The following is a 22,175-nucleotide window of genomic DNA, read 5'->3' on the forward strand; positions in this document are numbered from 1 at the left end:
CTTTAAAACAGCCTGCCTTCTCTGACTGGGGCAATGGGAACAGCATATGACACTGACTACTGTCCCAAAATGCCTCACAAGACTCAACAGTTGCTGCGGGCCAGCAGTCTTTCATTATCATCTGGAATTCTTCTTTCTCTTGTCTTCTTTCCAAAAAACAACAAAAGACAACATGAAAGAGTAAAAGCTAACGCTCTTGGCTCTATACCTTTTGTGAAATGAACCAAGAAAAGTTTGGAATTAAAAGCACATTTTTCTATCAGGGAAAGACCCTGACACCAAAACATGTTCCTCCTCTCTGCCCTTTTTAACATATTAATTGGGGTTGTACTCTCAAGTGCTTGCAAAAATGCACAGAGGAAAAGCTATTGACTATGTGATTTTGAAGAGGGATGAGGTGATAGCGTTTTGCTTTGTATACTGTATGTGAATCAACCGAGAATCTATACAGAAAAAGCAATGGGGCTGATCAATCTTTATTCCTAGACAATCAAGCAAAGCTGCATCTTCAAGTCCCTTTAGTGACAGCTCATAAAACGACGGTATCGATCACAATGCCTAAATTTGTAGTTTTGACAATAAAAGCAATTTGTTTAGGGAGGGAAATAGCTATATGAGGTGAATGCATGTGGTTTATTAACTTGCAAAAATAATTCTTCTGAGCAATAATGTGAAAGGCTAGACAGAACTTTTTAACCTTGAAGATTTGACTTCCATTTTTGCTACTGAGACATCTTCCTCTTCAGAAAATCTGTATTTTACATTTTGGAGTCAAAGAGAGATATCAAGGTGTGCCTCCATGCCACAGCTAGTATTTGTATGCTCTTCAAAGTGAACACTGTTACATTCATCACAGTTCAGGTGGAACTGGGGTGTTCAGGCAATATTAACCTCTGAAGGGCTCATTCTGCCTTATCTAGTCCTTTCCCTTGCTGTAAAGCAGAATGAAGTACAGCTCTTGTACCTGACAGGCGTTTAACCAACCCCACGCTCCTCAGACTCCAGATACGTCACCCGCTTTCACGCTCCGAGTCAGCTGCGCTTTGCATCCTCCTGAGAAACTGAGGGAGAAGCAAACAAATTTCCCCGCTGGAGGTGGAAGGAAGAAGCTTCCTCGCCTCAGAGGAACGGGCAGTTACCCCTGCTCGTCCTAACGCTTTGGCCCGTTCAGCTAAGGCCAGTGGCTGTCCCTGAAGCAACATGCTTTGACTCAGCCTGTATCTTTTCACAGCTGGACTATACTGAACCACGTTCTACCAGCTCTCAGCTTTCAGTGTGCTACAAGGAGACAGGTATTTATAAATAAGTCTAATTCATGGAAAAATGAAGATGAGATAAATAGGGCAGCTGCAGAGTACTGAAGATGTTATTCAGATCAGGATGCAGCTGTAGCTCCTTGTTAAGCAGCCAGGCAGATTCAGTCCTTGGAACTGGGAGCATTATACCACAGCACTCATGTTCTCATATAGCGGAGAATATAGCCCAGCTCTAGCAGAAAACACGGCCCTCCAAAAAAACCTGTACTGGCACTGAACAGGAGAGCCGAGAGCAATGGAAATGTCTCCCTTGCATTCCAGTGAAAGGGAATTTTTACATCGGGCTTCCAGAGCTGTGGTTTTTACCTTTTTCCCAATTCCACATCCTGAACAGAGAATCTCACTGCCCAGCATCACAGGCCTGCGGTCACAGGTCGCCGCTAAGGGAGCGCTCCACGGAAGAGGGCCGACACCTTGCTGTGTCTGTGCGGAGCCGGCCATGACAAGGGGGTCTCTGGACCCGCTGTACACCACACCGTGGCAGCTCCGAGGGCACACGCCTCCCTGAGCTCCCACAGCAGGCTGGTGGTTGCTTCAGTGACTGTGCATCTACCCAGCTCCTTGTCTCCCACCTTCCCAACTGTGCTGGGGAAAGATAACGTGACTGCAGGGTTCCCCAGGACTATTTGCATCCCAGCAGAGATTACGTGGCTCAGGAAGAGCTCCTGCTGATAAAAAGCCTAGAAGATTTGGGAGCACTTAAAACACAACTGTAATTACTATTATTCTAGGTCATTGGCTATGCTCACTCAAATGCAAAAGCTATACTGCAGTTTCTACCCGAGAGCCCAGCTACAGATTTCTAGCTTACATCCTTAACATTTTGGGTTGGCTTGTCCTGCACTTTAGGCTGGGAATTCCCACTTCCTTCTTTCAGGATACATCAAAGTGGAACCTTTACTGAACTCCAAATCCAGCCGACCTTATTTTTGACAAAAGGCCCTTTCAACATTACAACACACTATCAATTGCTATGCACTTAAGCCAGGTCTGCACTACAGAGGCAAGATTTTCTGCGAATTACATAATCATGAAAAAGAAGCAGCTCCATGATGACGGAGCAAGTAAAAGCTAGTTTCCTACAGAGCTCTGTCTCACAGTTGATCGACCCTCATGACCAAGAAAGTGCAAGCTCCTATTGAAGGTTTTTCCATAATTGGCTATTGATAAGAATTCAGCCACCTGGGGACTCTCTAATGTCTTTTTCCTCTACTGGAAATATTTTTTTTCATTAAACATATAAGAAAACAATCACCTTCGAGTCAGCTATGCTGCTGTCAAATTTAAAACACATATGCACATGCAGCATGGTAACATAAGGCTCATTTCCTCAGAAAACCTGGCTAAAAATCCCCTTTTTCCCCCAAAGAAAAAACAATGAAATTCAAGAAAAATTGACCTAGCTACAGTTCCTTGCTTTACTTACTTCACTAAAAATGACAAATGTATTCTTGAGTTAGCACACGTATAGAGCTGCTAGCTGTATTTATGACATAAATAAGCATAAATTCTTTACTTTGAAGAAAACATCATATACCTATTATTAGCGATGATATGCACAGCATGCTAAGGTACTTGAATATATGTATTTGCCTGTTGACATCTCTCTAAAATAGGAGGAATATTAAACGTTAAAAATAGAAAGCATGATTATTGTTGATGTGTAAACAAAAAAGAAAGTAATATCCAGAGTGCAGAAACAGGATGCAAATTAAGACCTAATGTAGCTACAGAAAAAAATCTCGTATTTTAGGAGAAAAAAAAGCTAGAAAAAATTAACTTGACATCTTTATGCACACTGAGATGCAGTTACCACACCACAAATTTAAGGTGAATTTAATCTACAATATACTGAAATTGCAATCACCTAATAATGCATACATACAAGTAACAGTCTGAATTATTTATTAGTCATAGAAATAATTCTTAAGGCTTGATATGTAGCTGTACTAATTTATTTTTAAATTTCTACCGAGGCCTTTGGGGGAAAAAAAGCAGCAGAAGTTGCGTGCACCATGTCACGTATTTCTTTAAAAGTTACTGAAGTTTTCAAAAGCCTCACACCTCTAGGCTCAAGTTTTGTTGAAGACAGTGTGAATTCAAGCTGCTTATGGTCAGTGCCTTCAGATCTACTTCATATCTCTCAGAGCAAGTCTTTGCAATGACACTCACTTCTACTATAACAAAAAAGATACAGATTCTTACATACCTACAATAATATTAAATCCTTCCCAAGTACTATACACAGAAATGAAAAGCATTAAATTATTTTCTTAATTCTTTTTTCTAGGTCTACACCACATGAAAGACCTCCCTCCGCATCCCTTTTCTCCAGTAACATCTTCTTCTGAAGTACCAGCACCTTTTAACAGGGCACATGACTCTGTTAGCTTTAATGTCTGAGTTTTGTGACAATTAAGGAAGAAACATTCAGCAGAATAAATTAAAACTTGACATAGTAGACTGTTTGAAGTGTCCTTTAATCTTCTGGATGATTTCAAAAGTTCTGCTAGTTATTTCATTTAGAGATCAGACCAAAGCAACTCTCTCCTCCCCCTCCTCCTTTTCCTCTTGTAAAATAACTGTGACAGCCTGGAGAAATATTGTCTATCTTGGTTTCAGCCACTGCCCTGAAGGTGTAAAGCTATAGATGAGTTCAATACAGCTTGTTTCATTCCTAATTTCAGAAGGCATGTAGAGCTTCTTGTTCCCCTGGCTTAGCAGACAAATTGACTTTCTAATTTTAGACCAGGAGAGTTCTGCACGCTTACAGACCAAAAATGCTACTTTTCTGATGGATTTAAGTACAGATTTTTGCTTGTTAAAACCATAGCATCCAAGTGACTTAGAACTCGCCATGAAAAACGGTATTTAGGTGTCACCCCACAGCCAGATGTTTAAACAACGATCTTCAGATTCCTAGTTCTTTGGGAACAACTGTTTAAAATACGCTCTGGTTAACCTCCCCTCGGGCACGGCACGGCACACCGCAGCTGGTAATTGCCCCGATTTCTGAGGAAGACAGCAGGCAGGTCTTAACAGCCTGTCTGCTTTCACTGGCAGGTTAGTGCCTCCCAGCTTGGCCGTGGGGCTCACGCATGCTGCGGCACCCCACCCGGCACGCGCCCACGTCCGCACTGGCTCTCCCCCGTGACAGCGGGAAAGCAGCGGCCCCTTCCTCCCCGCCGCCCGGTTTCCCTCCGGCGGCCTGCTGGCGATGCCCGCTCAGGGCCCAGCACGCGCCTGCCCCGACAACGGCCCACCTGCGAGCCAGCTCCGCGGCAAACTCCGGTGACTTCCAAGAGAACCACACGAAGGCCCAAACACGCACGATGCTGCTCTGCTCCCAGGCGAGTGAGCGGCCACATCCCAGCCTTCGCTCCCAGGAACCCCTCTCTCTGGCACCTCAGCCAAAAGGAGAACTCCCAAAGAGTGGGGAAGGCAGATCACCCAGCGCGCCAGTGCCACAGAACGAGGCAACCTGACCAAGCACCACAGTACTAACATCCAGCGGTAAGGTATTTTAACTGGTACTACCAGAATTTTTAGCAGGATTTACAGGCTAATCTAACTGGCAATACAGAAAAACAAATGCATTTATTAAAACTACAGTAAAAGAATGCTAGGGCTGCAAATGAAGCAATGTAATTTATCCCTTCCTTGTGTTTGCATTGTAAAGATCTTCATAATGCCCATACTGCTTTCTCTCTTAGTCTCCATCTAAATACTTGCTTTCCTTACTCTGCCCCTAGCACAAGTCTTCCTTCTCCACTTTCAAAAGTTCCATTTGTGGTATATTTTTGTTATGGAAAAATAAACACTCAATCTCGCCAATGAAAGAGAGATGAGAGCATCACCTTTCACCCCCGCTGGCCAGCAGACCTATACAGACAAGACTCTGCTTGCCAGCAAAGAATTGCCCGCTCTTTTCACCTGGCTGGTAATTGTGCATTCTTTTAAAACTTAATTCTTCCATAACTTCTGTGTTTCTGAAGAGAGCATCTGGATTACCATTTAGCAGTACATTAGGACTTTCTCAATGTGTTTACAAGTGATTACAACTGTAGAGTAAAATCTTTATTTGTGGTCTATGCAAGAAGCAGAAGAAGCGTTTCTTTTCACAAACAAGATTAATCCCTTAAACCCCTGAACAGAAGATATTTTACTAGAGTTACATAAGCATAACGAGAGTGCCAAAACTAGAAACCTGAAGTGCAAAAATACTGCTTTTACAAAACAACTGCTAACTCCCTCTGTCTCAAAGGCTCGATTGGAAGGCTACATTTCTGAAACTGTGCATTTATCCCCATGCGCTAGAGCCAGCTAAATCCATGATCATTTGCTGCTTACAGCCATTGCAAACAAGATATATTTTCATGTCATTTATGAGAACAAAGTCTTGATTATTGAATAAATAGCAATTTTTCATCAAGACGTCGTAATTCTCTTTGAGACTCTTAAGGACTAAGTCAGGGGTTTATCTCACTACAATACAGAAAACAAATGTACCATACACCCACAACACCTCTCTTCCACAGAGTTCTTGGTATTGAATGTGAATAAAATCAAACCCGATTCAATCTATTAGAACTGAAAAAGAATTGCAATATAGACAGTATGTATGCACTGAGTGCGTATGTGTATCTCCAACACAAAATAAAGATATCGGTGAGAGGATGGGAATATATTATTTGTGGGTTTGATAGCTACAAATATAATTGAAAGTTATTTGTTGCACAGTCCTCCATTCAGTAGCCGATAACCTTGCCAAAAATGAAGCTACTCAGAGATAAATTTTCATGTGTGTCTAGTTTTAAACTTCTGGGGAAAACAAAGTTAGAATTGTAGCCATTTAGCCTGTGTAGTAGAGTTTAAGAGAACAGCGTTGCCTGTTCACATTAAAACATGTTTAGAAATGGAAATAACCATTTCAAAAACAGAAGAACATTACGACGTTTCTTATGCTTTCAGGTGAGGACTCAAAAAATGGCAAGGGTTTGGATATTTGGTTAAACTTTGGATTTTGCATCCAAAATGCAAACCTGCTCTTTGTTTTCCCTATAAAAATCTGCCACATAGTTCCAAACTGTAAGTTCAGGGGAGCTGTCAGAGTTTGTCTGCCAAATTCTTCTCTGCCCATAATCCTATGGAAAAAGTACCATGTGTTCATGTAAGTAAAACTGTTTTTAATGAATATGCATAAAAACTTAATTCTAAGATGTTCTAATTTCTGAAACTTTTGAAAGCTTCTCTGTTAAGGATGTTGACAAATGCATAATATATGTACAGCATATATAACACATTGTACATACATTCTATTCGCTAATTCTGTGATAATCTTAGTGTTTTAATATATTCTTCTTTTGCTATCTTCTATGCCTTTTGCTTTCCTCTCCTTCACTAATTCACACAAAGATCTCCATGTGTCTGTAAGAAAATTAATTGCTTCAACAATTAACATGAAAGTGCATCTCAGAGGAAACACTTCATAATCAATCTGTTTCCAGGTACAATATTTGCCACTTAGGAATACGTTAATTAGATTGAAAATTATTAAAGCTAATTATTTTCTTTCTAGCATAAGATTAAATATAAGGTTCAAATAAACTGAAAACTAAGGAGTCCCCCTCAGCACTTTGCATTCTTCTGAACTCACAGCGATCTGCCATGTACGATGCCATACAGTCCTGTTTCCTAAGATGCTGCTTGTTCTGTGACCAGGGCTTGCTGAATGAGCACGTGGCACTGTGTCACAGTCAAGTTGGCCCATTTATCTCCACGTGGCACTACTCTGTGCCACACAGACACATATTTCTTGGTCTCTTGGTATGACAGCCTTCATCTTTAATACGAGATAATGCTACTATAAACAAAATTATGGAGACTTTGGTGCATTAAAGTATAGCTGAAATAGGAATTATATAAATATCAGAAACAGATGCTTTAGGATTGATTTTACAGTTGATTTAGAAAGTGTAAGACATAGAAGATGAAAGTAATATAGTCTAACTTTCGGCAGTATAAATTGAGTAGCTATCCTGTTCCACAGTCCCCATGCTGAAGCTCACAAAACTAGGATTTAGGAAAGCTTCCAGTAAATAAAGACTTTAAACAAAGATAGTATCTTGCCGACATCAAAGGTATTCTACAAGTATTTCAGCTAAACCTGAGGAAAAGGCAGACATGCATTCTTGCAACATGACAGAAAAAAAAAATATGTCAAGAAAAGATGGAGACAGTAGTCATCCATTCAGCTACTGGCACATTTGAAGATTAGCTTCAGGTAAACCCTGAAACTAAGAATAATATTAACACATTTACGTAAGTGTAGGCAATCCCTCTACTACCACCCCGACAATGAATTTCAATGACAGAGTCATCACAGCCAACTGATCCCTACATCTTCTTCGTATCCTCAAGGGGAGTGCAGAATGGGTGCTAGGCAGCCTCTTTATCAGATGGTTGCATTTGCTAGTGGATTGGGGCTTTGCATCATGACCAGAGTAGGCTGGTCTTGTATCAAAGGCAAAACAGCAGGATTGTCAGTTACTCAAATTTTAAAGTGTACCTAATATGAAATCGTATTTATACTTGCATGGAAAAGCTCTCAGTGTTCCTGAGTAACAAATGGAAACGTATCCTGTAATGATTCCTTACTTTTCCAAAGAATCACGCAACAAGCCAGTCTTCCTGGCTCCCTTACTTGCCATAGAAAATATAGCCTGGTTCCCCACTCCTACACACTCTGAAATGTAGTTTTGTCTAACTTCTTACGTAACATATTTTCTATGCATTCCTATGTTCAATTTTGTGTTAAAATATCACACATAAAACACATGGTTCATGAACTTACACAATGAGGATGGATTTCAAATTGAAAGATTCAGACTTTAACAGAGCTGTAAACTGAAAGTGTACTGAACATCAAAACCAGTTCTATATGACACTAAAAGTTTATACTCCAGACTACACCTTAGGCTGGAAAACATTTGCAGAAGATGGAGTGTGTTGGTAGAGGTGGAAATACTGCTTGTTGCAGATTACCATGCAGGGGGAGGAATGAATCACATTACACGCTCCTTTCATATAATCCAAAATATCTCGTGATCGCACAGACAGCTTTGCCTATGGGATCTCACACCTCAGTTTTCTGTCCTGCTGCTGATTTTTACATATGTGCCTGTATGTATGGTGGAATCAACGTCCACAAAGACAAGACATCCTATTGTCCTAACAAAGCCTGATTTCTTCTATCAGTATAGAAGTTAAAAACACTCAAAAAGAGGTCTAAGACACACTACCAGTTCCAGAGAACTCTACATAAACTGCTGGGGGTTGGGGTTTCCTCAGCAGAAAAAAGAATGCCAGCCTTTGGTGTAAGGTGACTCACAAGGGACAAACTGACACATGAGAAGGTCTCTGTGTAACTCCTGCTCTGTCACACTTCCCACATGACCCGGGGCAAGTTACTACGGCTTGTGCAGTTACAGTGGGTCATAAAACAACGCCCCACTGACCTCTGCATTGTCTTAGTGATCAGCTCAGTGCAGCTCCCTGCTCATTGTATCGACTTATATGGAGCTCATCCTAAACCTAGCTCTGTAATCCCATTTCATTGCATGTACATAAACAGTAAAAGGTGATGTCATGTATTAGTGTCAGAACTGTCCCTAAAGTTTAGCCTATGTCCTCTCTGCACCTCTATCAAGCCAGAGCAGCAGCCCTATATTACCCTATAGAAGTGGTTAAAAGGCCAAGAGGTGACCAAGGTGAAATAATTAGCGGATGAGTTGTATCTGCGTCATCAATTCATATAAACAACCCACAAATCTTTAATATTGCATTCCTAGCTTGGTAGGGTCATCAAGAAATCTGTACATTAAGAGTCGAAGCCATAAAATAACTCAAATGCCCAGTGAACTTCAGCCTTGTACCTCCAGCATATGGATGTAGCATATGTATGCTAGATTGTATTATGTAATTCTGTTAACCTTCTGATTCACACTTTGCTCTATGTTGATTTATATGTGATAGCTAGATTTGATGACTCTTTTCATCCTCAAAATGGGAATCCCCATGCCTCAACAGCAACAGGCATATTTTCAGGCTCCGCTGATATTTTAAGTCATCCACCCACTTTCCAACTCTCTCAGTAATTAGTATTACTTCTTACAAGATTTCCTCCAAGGAAAAGAAAATCAACAGCACTATTAGAGATACTGTCACAAGACACACTTTTGCATTTAATATTATATTTTCAATAGACAGGAGATAACTTGTTGTCTCTTTTGCAATGGGTAGCACACTGTTTTTATCCCACTAGAATTGTTACTTTGAGCCTTGGAGTTACTAAAGGTTTAAGGACTACAGTGCTAAGTACCACAAACACAGAGCAAGCATGATTATGATGAAGAATCCTTAAGGTTCTTAAGGGAAATCATTCATCCTCAAGTTTAAAATTATATTTATCACACTGGATAATACCAGGGTAAAAATAAAGACACTAAACATGCCTGAGGTTATCCACACTGTTGGAAATGTCCTTTAGCTACCTTCAACACCATATAGAAAGAAGGGCATCTTCTCTACCAAGAAAGTGGCAGAAATACCCAGAGAACACCTGCATATCACCCAGGGAGAAAGAGATAAGAGAGGACCAGAAACCAGCGTATCCAAGTGATCCGCCCTCTCTGTCACTGACTTCTGTCAGCAAATTACTTAGGCTTAGACTCTTTCCCTCCAATTATTTGAGCACCAGTTCTGTATGCCAAGAACTCTCAATGAAAGGGGATTAAACACCTAACTATTTATTGTTTGCAGATTTTACAGAGGCAGACAATTTAATCTGAGCAATTACAGAAGCAATTCTTCAGAAGACTCCCTCTAGACAACTTCTAGCATTTTAGCAAAGTCATGCTGATCACTGTGCTGTAAAACCTCACTTTATAGAAGGTACTATATATCAAAGAAAACAAGCCTAATTACCAGCACATCATAGACAACTTTGTGTCTTGAGAACTTCTTGAAATGCCAAAAATGTAACTCTGCCTTCTCCCATGACAGCATTATAATAGAGTCGCTGGCTACATGAACTCAGGAATCATCAGAATTTTTCCCAGGACTTCTCAGGTTCATTCAACAAACCTCCACCTTTTGAGCTATCACGATAACTGTTGATGAAGATAGCACACTTTTTCTCAAATTCCTAGCTAGGCTCATGAACAAGGGAATACTGAGTATCTGTTACACATTCAATCTTGGTATCATTAGGTAACTTCATATATGCAGTACTTTTTGGATCCTTGCTTTCCATGATTACTTTTTCATATAAAATAGAAATCAATAAAATTTAATCAAAAAATACAAAGCAGATACCCCCCCGCCCCGCTTTCAGATGAGCTAGGACAGGAAATTAAATTCATCCTTCCTTACAAGCATGCTTCCTGCAGCCAAAATTCCTTCTGTTCAAAGCTCTCCCCCGGGGTCACAGCTGAAATGAGTTGGGAGAGGTTATCCTGATGCCAGCATATGTGAAACATGGAACTGGTCCAACTCAAATGAAGAAACACTTTCTCAGGTCGTCTTCTGCTGTGACATTGTAGAGGATACAGAATTTCTTCCCAGGGTGTCTGGGAAGGTGGACAGCCTGGAGTGGACGGAAGAGTTGGATGAGGCGTCTATATTGAAGATGGTGGGCAGTCACTGGCCTGTGACCAGTTAGGCCATTGGGAGGCCGGTCTGCAGTCACTACAATCTGTAATTATTCACTGGATTTACTTTCCACCTGGGATAGTCTGTCACAAAAGCAGAGCCAAATACAATAATGTGCTAAAAATGACCACAGATACTAACACAAATTGGACCTCGTACAAAACCCTCTCAAATTAACGTGACGTCTCTGATCAGTCTCATAATTTGTATCATTATTCCTACACATGCAATGAGAGCTGTCAGTTGATAACCCCAGCTCTCCCCGAGGTGTGTAGTGAGCTGGCGTAACTGTGACAGTGATCCCAACCCTCCGCTTCAGAATTCAAGTCCTAGAAAATCTGCAGACTCTGGGTTGCCACTGAAAAAGGTAGCCCTGTGTCCCTGATCCCTTTTGACCCCTCTGCAACCTCTAGCAGCCAAGGGTGCAATGTGTACTGACCAAAGCGGCTATGTAACCAAAGCTTCAATGACTCTTTTCAGTTACTTTTAGCTAGGGTAGGAGTGGTAAAGATCAAGAGAAAACAGTCCACATACCAACATATTCTGGAAACATGAAGCGCTATATATTCTTCACCCTGCATTGCTAAAACCATATAAAGCAACAATCAGCTGCACTGCCCTAAAACTTTCTGACATGTTTTTATTCTTTGCACTTGACCACAAAGTAGAATAAAAGCCCTTATACTATCTCTGTGCTTATCACATACCCTTGTAAAGAGGTGTAAACTTTCTCCCTTCAGCACAAAAAATCCTGCAGGTGATGGAGGGATACCATAGTGGTATAAAAAGGTGCAGGCACTACTGATAATCTTTACTTTCCTGACTATTCAGTCCTGTTGTGAACTGTTAAGTCGTGTCAAGTTACATTTTAGGGGTACTTCACCTGTACCGCTTTCCTTAAGGTGATATGCATGTAGCAATGATGTAGCTGTATCACCAACCGCAAGCCATTAGGAGATGGTAAATGCTATATAACCGTACATTAGTATTTCAAAAGGATAATCCCTGAATGAGGGAATTTTTCTTTTTTTTTTAACTGCTTCAAAAGACAGCATCAGCAATTCAATGCTAATTGTCACTTTTTCCATTTCCAATAACATTATGCTCACACACAAAAGAACACAGTAATAGTCTTCCTCTCTAAGGAGAACCCTAAAATTCAGCTGAGATTAAAGAGAATCTTCTTCTTTGGTGTGACTGTTGAATTGCCCTGTGGTATCTCCTTCATGTACATGTCAGAGATGTAGGAACAGAGTCCACCTCCAAGATGCCAGAAGACTATCTACATGCCTTTGTAGCGCTTTCGTGCAATCTTTTTGTTTTTAAATGAATGAGTCTCTTTCAAGCAAGTGGGTGAAAAAGTTAGCTAATAATGCCTTTATCCAATAGTTGCTGGTTAATATTTCATCTCTTTTCTTTTGATTTGCTTCAAGATGATAACCATAAACCTTTTTTCTAGTATATTAGCATTGAGCAGGATGATTTCAAGAGTGACATTTCTTGGTAAATATAATAGTTTTTTTAAAATGAAAAAAGTGAGTCATCATGTGAAAAAACAATGCACTGAGAGTTGGTTCATACAAATTTATTGGGCCTCAACATCTCAAAGCGTTCTCTCTCAGAGGGCACATTTAAGTTTTAAAATGAGAAATGTGAAATAGAAGTTTGTGACTAATTGCTTTCAACCAGTGGAATGTAAACATGGTTTCTGAGATTTTAATACTTTCACATCATTACAACATACAAACTCTGAGAAGCTGAGAGATTTCAAATAACACAGGTAGAAGAAAAATCCAAATGGCACACAGTATGAAACTCTAAAGTTACCCAGGATAAATATGTTTACAGCTGATTGTTACCCGCATGCCTAGGATCTATAAATGGAGATAAACTTTGGCATTTCAGAATCAAATTAACATATTATTTCTGCACAATAACATAAATCTGAACATATTCTATCAGCATCAATGATGTTGAGTGAATAGCCAGTTTTTTAGGGCTGCATCATTATTCTCAGAAAGTAATTTTGGAATCACATAAAAGATATCTTCCTTCTCCCTTCCCTCCTCCCTCCCAATATAATAAAACTTTTTTTCCTCAGAATTCACGTATCACTATCTTTTGAAGAAAAAAATAGTCAAATAATCTCTTGGGTTGTCATAAAAATATCCGAACACACAGCCTAGCCCAGCCCTTTACCCGTTCTGCCTGGGCAGCTTTTTCAATACTATACTTGAATATAACCCATCTGAAAGCATGTCTTTTTACAGTCTTTTTCTTGCTTTTGTTTCTTCATGACAAACTGAAGCTCATGCGATTCACACGTGATATAATAGGACAAAATACACTGGAAATTTTTTTTTGCTTCATCATACATCTTTTCTGTAATTCCATTGAGTAGAAAAATGTTCTTTCCAAGCAATAATATACCTCTAGTTGATAAAGTCATGTGAGCACATGAACAGCAAGGGAAAAAAAAATTAATGGTGATATAAAACATAAAACTATTTTTATGAAGCATTTTGATGAACACCAGCAAGAGGCATAATGTAATTATTGTGGCGATTAGGCTGTTATTTATGTCAAATTTGTTGCTTATTTTGCTTCAGAAGCATTTTAGGGTTACAGCACTCTTGGGAGTCTATCAAATGCACTGGCAGATGCAACAAGTGAGAGAGTGAGGCAATAGCTCACTGCTGTTACAACACAGCAACATTAACATTTAACTAAATGTTAAATTTAGTTAAACTAAATGTTAAAATTTAGTTTAACTAAATGTTAAATTTCAAAGTGAGAAATATAGGCCAGTGAGGATAGTGGTATAAATGTAATAAAAAGAAAGTATTGTGTAGGCAAATCAAAGGCAATGCTGCCACACGTTTTCCTGTCCCTTGTTACTACCTAATAGCGAGTTAATTCCTTGTATTACAAAAGCACTAAGAAAATTAAGCACTGAAATACAGTATAATGAAAAAAATGAGACACACAGGAACAAATGAGGGATATAGCCAAGAAAATACTGTCATTGTCTCTATTGTGTCAATATTATCATAGGCTAATTCGGTCATTGGTAGTTCAAAATGAAACTAAGTTTCTCTACTAATAGCGGGACCAGCATCTGGTTTCAAGCAGTGCAAGCCAGTAACTCCTCAAGTGCTGCAGAGCTGTAACCCACGAGTGCAAGGGGGGAAGTACCAAAAGAAATGCTACCTTTGTAACACTTCCAGCAATAAGCATAGGAAAAGGAAATTGCTGAGCAAAGCTTATCCATGAGATAGTTCAAATACATTTGGAGATAAGGCAGTAAACGGTCATATCCAGACATTAAGGTTCTACTCGGAGATGGCCAAGCTTTGTCTATACTTATTTTGCACTTTCTTGGATCAATGGCCTCATTCCTGCCATAAGCAGAGAGAACAGTAAAATCCAATGGAAGAACAAACACTTGTACCCAAAAATGCAAACACGAATAAAGTGTTTTAAGAGGATCCTGACACTTGTTAGTACCATATCAAAACATCTTGCTTAATGCCTCCACAGAAGCTATGGATACAGGAAAGTGCTATCAATCATGTTTTACAGATGAGGAAAACCCAAGAAACCTGCATCTTCAGCCACCTCAGTAATTTTCCAAACCCATCCCACCTGGCGTGCTTCCAGTCCAACAGGAAACACAGGAGAAGAACAGACAAGAATCCAGAGCTTCGACTTTCGGCTATTCTTCTCAATCATCACTAGCACAGCAGAGATGCTCAATTTCAGGCTCAATGACAAACAGCACTAACCCAAGAAAACGTTCCCAAAATGCAGTACTCCTTTAATCTCATCTTGCTATTCTATTCACCTCATTACCTGAGGAATTAAGAAAAGGAAGGATCAGCCAACTTCCAAAGGAAATAAGTAAAGGATGGCACATATTAGGATGTATCTCCCTGATTCAATCGGTTTTTAAGTGTTTTCCAAGTGACATTTCTGAGCCACTGGTTAATTCCCATCCCATCATTTTCTACTCAGTTTTTTGGTCATCTACATTGACAACAGAGGAAGGGAAGATAGATGCTTCTCAGAGAAGAACAGAAGTGCTGTACAGATGCTACAAGTAGTAAGCCCATCTAATAATCTCACGGGTCAGGATTTAGAGTGTTGCAAAATTATTATTGCCTGAAAATGAAATCAGAAGAATTGGGGAGAACTTTATAATTGCTTCACCATTAATCTGGAACACTGTTGCAAGCCCATAATAAGCATGGCACTGAGAACTTCAAATCATATTTGACAGATGGGCTTAATTAGTTATTCTCATACAGATTCATAATATTTGCTGTTAATATTCATTCTAAAACACCCTGCTGGCTGTGATAATATTTATATGTTAATCCTGTTACGATAAGCTTTCGGTGCCAAAACCTCTCCAAATAAAATGACTGATACATTTCAAACTTCGATAAAGAAATGCCCAGGCATCCTGGTTAAGTTTGTTACTTGCACAAGTGCCTCCTTAATCCATGAAATTACACCTGTCACAGTAAGTTAACTTTATTAACACTATTTTCTGATCCATGTAACACTGTCAGAAACACAAAAGTATTGAATCTTTAGTTAATTAACATTGCCACCTTCGCATTCATGTGATCAGATCTCTGATGTTTAAGAGTAATTAAACCCTATGCAAATAGAGTTTGTCAAATTTCTAAATGAACTATAGAGGCAAACAAATTGGTAAGAGACATCAATATTTAGCTGCTACCCATTGTGCACATTTAGTGACACCAAACAAGTCGAATGAAAAAATTGTTTACACAAAAATGTTGAGCACACTCTCTTTCCCCATATAAATCTTACTTCTTGAAATGAATAGCAAAACAGATATGACTAAATTTAATGAGGAAAACAACTTATTGAATAATACAGTGCAAATTTTTTACATTTGTTTACAAACAATGAGGAAGAAGTTCTCAAAAGTGAGAAAACCACAAAATCTCAACTGAGAACTCAGATGGAATAAATCAAACCAGAAGTCATATGAGAGTTACGCATATACCTTGTCTTCGCCTGATTTTCTTTCCAATAAAATTTAATATGTATATGAGCTCACATTTCTTTTAATAAACATGAAGCAATGCTTATACTCAACATGTGAAAGTACACAGAATCCACAACCACTGCATGAAAAGTGACATAATAACGTATTTTTTTGTGTACAAGGGGCCATTTTGAAGGCTTGCCACTGAATCTTCAATGAATAGTGAAGGGAAATAAGTTGCCAAGCTTCAATTCACCCATGAGGTTGCATTATATTTTCCTGATGAGGAAGAGAAATCAGGGAAATGCACTGTATGGACCCAACAAGATAAAGTGTGATGGAAAACTCATCGTTGAAATAATCTTTGATTCCGATCCAATGCCCATTTCAGTTGATGAAAATATTCACACTGTCTTCAAATAGCTTTGAACGAGGATTTTAAAGAATCTGACAGATTGTGCTAGACAGTAGGAAGCTTTGACCTTGGCATATATATGCATTGCTTCTTTGACCAATAAAACTTAGTTGTGTATGAGACAACATGGTTTAGCTGAGAAAATTCAGGATACTGTAGCAGAGAAATTGTGTAGAATCTAAGTTATAAGAAGGAGAAAGTGATTTCCATCATGATTATGAAGATAAGTTCTTCCCTTTCTCTTTTTTTCACATACCCAGATTGCAAGGACATGAAACTTCCTAGTTATTAGGCTCAGAGGGTATTTATTTTAAAATTCTACACTCCCTAATAAAAATTCCCAAAGCCTATAAATTTTTGTAAAATTTCAGAAGTAAACCACAGCACAGAACTTCTGTGTAATACGGCAAGTTTTCCAACAGCAATGCCAAATGCAATATGTACGCAGTCAGTCAGATCCTTATAAATATGCACGTGACATGCAATTCCACAAACAATGAACACGAAGCATCAAATTATATGAAAGTATATTCATTAACGCAATCAGTTGTGATTAGAAAAGGAACATCCACCTGCCAGGTGAAGGTTGTTTAAGACAGGTCAGTGTCCTAAGTTGTTGCACAATGGGAATGGAAATTTGAAAATCTATTCCCTTCTGCAGATTAAAATTTCATAGAAAAATCTCACCAATAAAAACATGGGTTTGATACCAGGAGTACATTTTAGTTACCCGGGGCGGGGGAGGAGGGTGGGGAGCAGACCAAACAAAAAACCCCAAAGAGATATAAAAAAACCCAAAACCACAAACCAAAAAACCCCACCACAAACAGCCCTCCAATTACCCCCTGCTGGAATGCGTGGCAGCAAATAATTTGAAGAGATTAAACTAGTCACAACTGAATTCTAAGATATGAAACATGTTCCTCTAAATACTATCTGAAAACAATATTTCCTGCTAGTTTTAACTTCGAGTAGTAGGATTCAGTTACATTTTGCTCAAAGTGCATGTGGTAGAATTAGCCATGCACCACAAAACAAAGACAGCCACAGCATTTCCAAAAGCATTTTTATCATGTACTATAATAAAACTTCTTAAAATCGTAGCAAAATGCTTCAAAAAGGAAAAACAACCGTCAGTTATTAAAAGATAGACTGCTGGAAATGACCCACCTGTTTTCAGAGGCAGCAGATTTCCTCTGGCAAACAATAACAGCTGGTGCGTATTTCCCAGTATAATCCATGCTCTCTCTGATGTCCCACAAGTAGGGGCTGCTGGCTCTCACACTGAAAATGTTCACACCTTTCTTCACATTTGCCCTAAGAGGAACAAGAGGATATTTTACCAATTAGATACAAAATGTCAGCTTGATCTGTTACTCATTTCTTCATTATTTTCTCATTACTGCCCCACAGAAAATGCTACCGCTCATTAGAGTTCGACAGTATTACAAGGAAAAGAGATGAGCGAATTAATTAAGAATGCCATATTTTGAAGAAATTATAACAAGATAGAAATTTTATTGAACTAATGGTAATTACAGCTTTAGTCATAGCTAAATTGCAGAGTAGATATGTTCTGGAGCACGCTCCTCACTCCTGCTCTTCCATTATCCACACTGTGGACACCACCGAGTGTGCTAAGGCTGTCTTTTGACCAAAAGTTATCGTATTGGAAAGTAGAATTTTCATCGCAAAAAGAAGTCAGGTTGCTGCTGGGGCTTATATCTGGAGTGAGGAGCTGAGAACCTTCGCTAGGTCTTACAGGCAAAATATATTACAAGCAAAATCTACCTTTTCTTCTCCCACCCCACCCACCCCGGATTACTCAAAGGTAACATTTCATATCTTTGCTCCAATTTTCATTGTCTTTCTGAGACCACAACATTTCTTCATTTTCTTTTAATACTGTTGGGTTTAACTGTTCTATCAGCTTGGATCCTAAAAACACTTAGAAATATTCTTATTTTCCAAAAATGAGTGGTTTCTTGGGAAGTCTGTTTCCACATATCAGGTTGAACAATAGGAAAAGCTGTATGACAAAATGTTACAGTCATGACAACTGGATTGGCTCCTCCTGAAAAGTACTTTCTGGTTCTCACGTGTTAGCATCATATTTCTCGTTCTGAATAACCAGTGGAGAAGATGAACTATATATATATTTTTTTTAATATCTGTTTTGCTTCCTCTTAGCAGGTGTTGTAATCCCCAATTCTTTCTCTCCCTTTCTTTAACTAAATATCTAAATATGTACCTTAAGGCACTATTGAATTACCCCACAGCTGGAGTAAATGTTGGCCAATTCACTGAATTAGGAGTCTCTGGTATTGTTAACTTCTGGTTTCTGAATGTGTTTCCAAAAACAAAAAGTCCGTTGTGGTCAAACAGCCTCATATATGAGCTGTCAGGAAATGACAGTTTAATTATATTTGCTTAAAATCTCATACACAAAATCAATTCAGTGTTATGGCAAGTTCTCAATTCTGGGCAAAAAACCCAAAAAGGTATGTGATTTTTCTGTATAAACAGCTGCTGCCATGCAGAGATGCTAATGTCAGTAAAACAAGCACTATCATCTCTGCCTCTGCATGAAATTACTTGTGAAATCTGAAGGACAACATCCACACAGATGTTTTCAGAATAAAAAGCCAAAGGATTTCTTCAACTGTCTCAGACAAAAAGGGTTATACATCATTTCTTCTACCACTAACTCAATAGCAGTGGCTGTAATTTCCTTAGCACACCTGGAAGAATTAATACACGAAGGCTGACGATTTGTGCTCATGTTCTTCTATGCTAATTTCACAAAATGTATTTTAAGCAGGCACAGTTACTGCTCCTAGATCAAACACATCCCTGAGGACAAGAGATCAACGGTTAAAGAAGAGTGGAAATTAAACTGAATTCCTGGCATCTTAGAGAGACGGAGAGAGGAAGAGAGGAAAAGGCCAGACAACCTGGAGGAAACGTTTTTCAGCGTTTGTCTTGAGCTATTCCTAGTGACCAGCATCTGCTCCTGTCTTCCTGTTCCACTTCAAGAAAGGAAAACTGCCGGGTGTCCACTAAATGATAGAAAAATTATTCCCATGTCACAGGGAAAGGAGGGCGGCTCAGATCTTTCCAAGTTAAGCTGGCAATGATTAAGAAACTCATACCCACCCTTCTAGCTCTCTGATGAGCTTGCTGTCTCTCCAGTTGTTAAGCACAGCTGGCGAGAAGGTGCTGGTGTGGGATTTTGGCCACCCAGCTGAGCTTCTGTATTTGAAAAGGCAACTGTCCCGATGGAGCCAAGCCACTGTGCTTATGCACTCTAGCACACGAGAGTGACTGAATCGCTCACAGCCTGTGGTGTGGCTGGTTCCATGTCACAAAGCCACACAAGCCTTGAGCTCGTGCTGTAGGGTTCCCCCTCGGGTTTGCCGTGGAGGTACGGTAAACCGCCGGCGCAGCAGGCAGTACAGCTGATCGGTAACCGACTGCTGCCCCAGCGCGCACACGCCAAGGAGTATATCAAAGATTTCTACGTGTCATGGAGCCTCCCTGGGATACAAGCCAAGAGAGATTTGCAAGTGCCGGACAAAGATACTAAGCCTTTGAATACTCCTGGACAACACTGGGGGGGGGGGGGGGCCGGGAACGGGGCCAGCACAGAATACATATCCTGGAAACCCAAACAGACGGTAGCCTTACATAAGAGCAACCATTTTCCATGACCGGCGGTTAAGAGCAATTACTATGTTACAACTGCTACTTAAAAAACCATAACAGATTATATTGACTATACAACAGCTATGGTTTTATATGTTTTATTAACAAAACTGGTAGGGAATCAAGAAAAAAGCAGCCTTAGAGTATTGCATATTCTACCTCGCTCTGCTGGCACATATGCAGTAGCTTTACTGCAATCGAAAAAGCCGTGCAGGGTCTCAGTTCTGCTAAGTACACAGCCACACACCAAAAATCGAGGGAATTCCTCATTTATATTTTAAAAAGCATTACAAACCAGATTAAAATAAGGATACAGAGACAAATAACTGATAGCATCCTCTTATTTTTCTATCTGGATTCCTTTAAACAACAGAGTGATGAGGTAAACCAGAAAAATGGACACAAAACCAGTAAGACAAGCTCAGTTTGTTTATCCTTGACAACACTTTATTAAATGACAAACTACCATCCTGCACCGATTTCTAATTTTTCAAAACAAATGTGTACGCTCCTTGGGGTAATTGCAGTCTACGGATCAGGATTTCTTAGAAGAGTTTTTCATAAGGTCTAATTTAGTCATTTATTAAAAGCCCCAAACCCCTAATTTTACTGAAAACAATAACACAAGATTGTTGTTTTCAACAGAATTAGAAGCTAATAATTCTTTTTGAAGAAACAGTTAAATATACTTTTATAATTAGCACAAAAGCTTCAATTCCACTATCCCAGGAAACGCTTTTTCCTCTAGTGTGTCTCGATGCCGTGTTTGCCACTGTTGGGGAGCTGCAGAATTTTATTCACCCAATTTACAATGGCAATAGCACTTTGCAATTACCAAAGAATGACCTGGATGTAACAGGGTTAATAATAACTGAAGGTATGTTATTTGTCAACAGATAAAACTGAAGATACCTGAGGTGAAAACACTATGACTGCTGTCAGGGCTCAATTACTTTCTTGCAAATCAGCTTTATTGAATTGCCTGGCTGTGACAGGGCAAGCTGGGTCTTCAACCCTTCAGCTGCTCTTGAGAGTGCTCACGAGACAGCCTCTTGGTTCAGCCACAGTTCAGCCCTCTAAGACTTCTCAACTGCAATATGCAAAAAGGTGTCTGACAAAACTTTCTCATATAGTTGCTCACAGTTAATAGTAGTCTAAGTACAACAGATTGTACTTGTTTAAAGCACTGCGGCTGGGCAGCAGAAAGTAAAGTTGGTTGATTATTTTGTGCCCATCACTTCACTTTGGGGAGCTTCTACTCTGGAAAGGAGAAAAAAAGAATTACTAAACATTTCAGTCATGGTTGGTTTTGGTTCATTTTGTTTGGTTTGTTGTGGGTCGTTTGTGGTTTTTTTTCAAACAAGGAACCTATCCAACTAAACACTTCCGTTGGTGTTTCTCCAGGCTCTTAGTTACCTCTGGATCACTGCTTACAGCGCAGAACATCGGTTACTGAGACTCATCAGTAGCTCACCCCTTGCACCAAATCAATCATGGCAAACAAAGCCCCTGGGAGTCCTCAATCCCTGAAAACCCGTCAATGCTGACAGGGTACAACTCAAGGTAAAGGAGAAAGAAAAAAAAAAAACCCACCCATAAAAGAAATGCCCAGAATCGATACATCACACCTGAAATCAAGAAAATATTTCCTAAGTGCATAAAGATAGTGATTCCCAATTCTATCTCATGACCCACTAAACACTACGTTTCCTCTAGTGATAAAAGAGGCTTCAACTTGACCAATTAAAATGCAGGCAATGTCCTTTCTCATTTATCAAAGCGTCTGGTTTAGCCTTTCCCAGTTTTCGTAGTTTACAACCAGTTCGCGCTGAGCTTTCAGCCCATGTCATTACTGCGGGCTGGTAATGGCTGTGAAATTGTTACTTAAGTGCTGTATAAAGTGGAACAGCTGGCTGGTGAAAAATAACAGCATTACAGCATGTGTGTTGCTAAGTGCCATGGTACAACGTCAACTAAGTGTCTGGTTTGAAGCATCACAGGGAAG

At 39.6% G+C, this 22,175-nt stretch overlaps 1 protein-coding gene across 1 annotated transcript in view; it reads right to left on the minus strand.

Moving 5' to 3' along the window:
• The window catches only part of TMEM132D (transmembrane protein 132D), a gene marked incomplete at both ends in the record, with an annotated part of 259,935 nt that overhangs the window by 134,995 nt on the left and 102,765 nt on the right, over positions 1 to 22,175 (minus strand). The window contains one exon of the mRNA XM_082007930.1: positions 17,636 to 17,782. Coding sequence (XP_081864056.1) covers positions 17,636 to 17,782 — 147 coding nt within the window. The remainder of the gene's footprint in view (positions 1 to 17,635; positions 17,783 to 22,175) is intronic.

Source organism: Phaethon aethereus, assembly GCF_964289735.1.
Source record: "Phaethon aethereus genome assembly, chromosome: 17".
NCBI classification, from domain to species: Eukaryota; Metazoa; Chordata; class Aves; order Phaethontiformes; family Phaethontidae; genus Phaethon; species Phaethon aethereus.